The 3,367-nt window shown below is 43.5% G+C and overlaps 1 protein-coding gene across 1 annotated transcript in view; it reads left to right on the top strand.

The window, feature by feature from the left end:
* LOC134674323 (PAX-interacting protein 1) overlaps positions 1 to 2,673 on the top strand; it is a 31,454-nt gene extending 28,781 nt beyond the window's left edge. The window contains exons 15-16 of the mRNA XM_063532348.1: positions 33 to 246; positions 1,708 to 2,673. Coding sequence (XP_063388418.1) covers positions 33 to 246; positions 1,708 to 2,272 — 779 coding nt within the window. The 3' untranslated portion in view covers positions 2,273 to 2,673. The remainder of the gene's footprint in view (positions 1 to 32; positions 247 to 1,707) is intronic.
* The last annotated feature ends 694 nt before the right edge of the window (positions 2,674 to 3,367 follow it).

Here is a 3,367-nt window from a genome sequence, read left to right on the forward strand (position 1 = left end):
GTTCGGTTGAACTCACGCACAATTTCCCCTAGACGCGTGGAAGATGCCGATCAATATAACCCCGGAGTCGCACGAGCGCGCCAAGCGCGCCGCCGCGGCCCTCCCGCGCCGCGCCAAGCGCCCCCGCCTCGACTCCCCCCCTCCGCCGCGCCCGCCCGCCGTGCCGCCCCCCCTCCACCTCGCGCCGAGAGTGCTGTTCTCCGCCATACCCACCGCGGAGCAGAACAAATATGCCGCCATCGTCAGGTATGTACCGAGTTTTATATTCACAATATTAGTTGCGCGCCTCCGAGTGTTGTAAGAGCTTCCTTCGACTTAAAGAGAACCCTGGCTCGATTAATGTTTATGACTGTCGGCTCCTCCCATCGAGCGATTCTGACCTTAGTTCTCGATATATCGGAAGAAGGCAAATTCACGGTTTTTGGCCCTTTCAAATTTGAGAAACGATCCATCGTAAAGCGCGAACTTGTTTCATTCCACAGCTTTAACTCTTGCACTTGCACTCACTAACCCGGAATTAACCGATTAAACCTGAAGGTACTATTTGACACTGGGTTAACGGTTTAACCGGTTAACGCCGGGTTAGTGAGATGGTGCAAACGGCGCTAATAAAATGAAAGAGAATAAAATGTTAAATGAATTACATACGCGTTATAATCGGTAAATTCTTGGTAAAACAAATACCTTCATTGACGGTTCCCAATCGTAATTTTCGTTAATTCTCAATTTGTCTATTAATTTTCAAGACGAGAAATCTCGTAACTTTCACTTAGATAGTTGATTTTTAACAACATTATCATAGTTCTCATCATAACGAAACAATAAGGGCCGGTTGCACCAACCATCTGTCACCGTTACGTTCGCTATATTTTATAGTATAGGAAATGTCATAATACACTGGTGAATGACGATGATCAGTCCGCTAATTGTTGTAGGTGCAACTGACCCTAAGTCCATTACTTTTATTGCAGTGACACTAAAATATCGGATGAGAAAGAAGATACTCTGACCGTGTAGTTATAAGTAAAGTTGTATTTATTTCACTCAGTAGCCACTAGCGGTAACGGGTTGGAACTGGGGAAAGTAGTCCTGAGTAGCGAGATGTATATATTGTAGTCATTTGTGTCGTTTCGTTTATATGTCATTTTAAGCCGACCACTGACTAACAGTCCGCCGGACGATATCGGCCGGTCAGTTTTTAGGAACGTCAAATTTTTGTTCTAACTGACAGGCCGATATCGTCCGGCGGCCTGGTAATCAGTGGGACCCTTTATTCGTACTAATTGTGTCGTCTGTAGGTAGATTAAAAACGGGCCATGGATAATTGTAATTGATAAAGATCTGTACGGCAAATTCGTCTGCAAGAGAATCCATACCATCGTTCACACGGTTCACTTACAATTCGTAAACTTTATTACAAAGATGTAAGGTCCAAATCACGAGCGTGTTTTTACATACATTGCGCTATTTGCTAATCAATTTCTATCTCTATTACCTCGCAGGTGAATTTGGTCGCACTGGGCTTATTCTTAGTTTTAGAACTCGAGTTGCAATCTTATTTTTGAATGGACTTGAAGAAAATATAGAAAATACCCATAAACGTAGCTGTTGGTTTTCTATAAAGACCCTTTTTGGAGCTTTTCTGTTGTAACTCGAGTTCATGGGCTGTTTCACTTAGACGTTCCTAACGAAGATGTTTTTCCGTAGGTTACTCGGAGGCCTCGTGGTGTCGACGGCCGCGGAAGCCACGCACCTGGTGATGGACAAGCTGGTGCGCACCAGCAAGCTGGTCAGCTGCCTCGTCACCGTCAAACACTTGCTGACCACCGAGTGGGTGCTCGAAAGCCAGCGTCAGAACAAGTTCGCCGACGAAGCCCAGTACGGCCTCAGAGACGAATCCTTCAACAAAATGTTCAAATGCGACATCTCAGAGGTGCTACTCTGCGGCGAACAGAGGAGAAAACTCTTCGAAGGCGTTACATTCTTCATGACACCATGCGTGAAACCATCTCGATCATCACTCACGGAAATAATAGAGTTATGCGGAGGAAAAGTCGAGAAGAATCGACGCTCCTACGTCTCCATACAAGAGATGCACAGCCTACGGCCTTACAGCTACCTAGTGCTCACGGTGCCTAATGACTTACACCTGGTGTATTACCTGCTGCAGTCTGAGAAGACTCTCAATGTTGTCTGCAGTACCGAGGTGGTGCTGTCTGCTATAATGAGGCAGAAATTGGATATAGAAGAATTCCTTGTCAAAATAGACTAATTCATATTTATCTTACATTCTTATTAGTCATTATCATCCAACTTACCCAATAAATGGGGGGTTGGGTAATGAAAGACTTAAATTTTTATTGACAACGATGAATTAAAAAAATAGATTTTGTGTATGTTACCATACATTTATGATCGTATGTATTCGCAACTTTTGTAAATGATTTAAGTTTCTTGACTTTTGAAAGATGTTTAGTTTATTTTTTGAATCTCTAATTGGTTTTGAGAGTCCCTTACAAGTATTCCTGTTTATCTTGTTCCATGAGATGCGAATATTTTATTACTGTTATGTGATGCCTTAGTAGTAAGAAGCGGTTTATACACAACAAATCTGTTGGTCTGGACCATTTTGTACATAGTGAAGAAGATTGATTATATAAAGATTTTTCTAAACATTTGTTTTATTTCAAATAGCATTTTATTTCGCCCTTAAACCGGGCGAATATTGTACGTGCTCACAGGCTTCGGTCCGGTCACATTTCATTGAATATGTTTGCACATCTGATGAGGAAAGTAGTCGCCCAACTGCGATATCTGCGACTCTGTCGAAGATGTAAAGCACTGCCTAATGCAATGTGTTTGGACTCGAGACAAGAGGGCACAACTATTTGAAGCTAGGGGGTTACGCAGTAACTGATATTGGAATTTTTCACTCGATATTGGCGGAACCCCTGTCCATCGACTATGAATCCTCTAGACCGAGCATAGTCGCGCTACCCCCTCTGCCACGCATACGGTAATTTTACTCCATGTTCGAGTCGAAAGTGTCTTTGTGTAACGTCCGTGTCTTTGAACGGACCAATCACGGCACGGGAATTCGCTAACCTCGTCCCGCGCACCCCCGCATTTTTGGTATCATCGGTTGCATGAAATAATTGCTCTAAACTCGGTCTAGAGTTCTAGACGATTCCTAGATGCCCCTGTCTAAAGCGGCGAAATTCGTGTACAGTTAGAAGATGATGAATGTAGAGGCCCAACGGGGCCGACATGTCTCATTGATAAAGGCTTCTTTTAAGTAGTTAACTCTAGCTCTAGTGGTAGTAGATTCAGTCTGAAGGGTTAATTCGGAATAAAAGGTCAATATAAA

The sequence above is a fragment of the Cydia fagiglandana genome, chromosome 20 (genome assembly GCF_963556715.1).
Source record: "Cydia fagiglandana chromosome 20, ilCydFagi1.1, whole genome shotgun sequence".
NCBI lineage: Eukaryota > Metazoa > Arthropoda > Insecta > Lepidoptera > Tortricidae > Cydia > Cydia fagiglandana.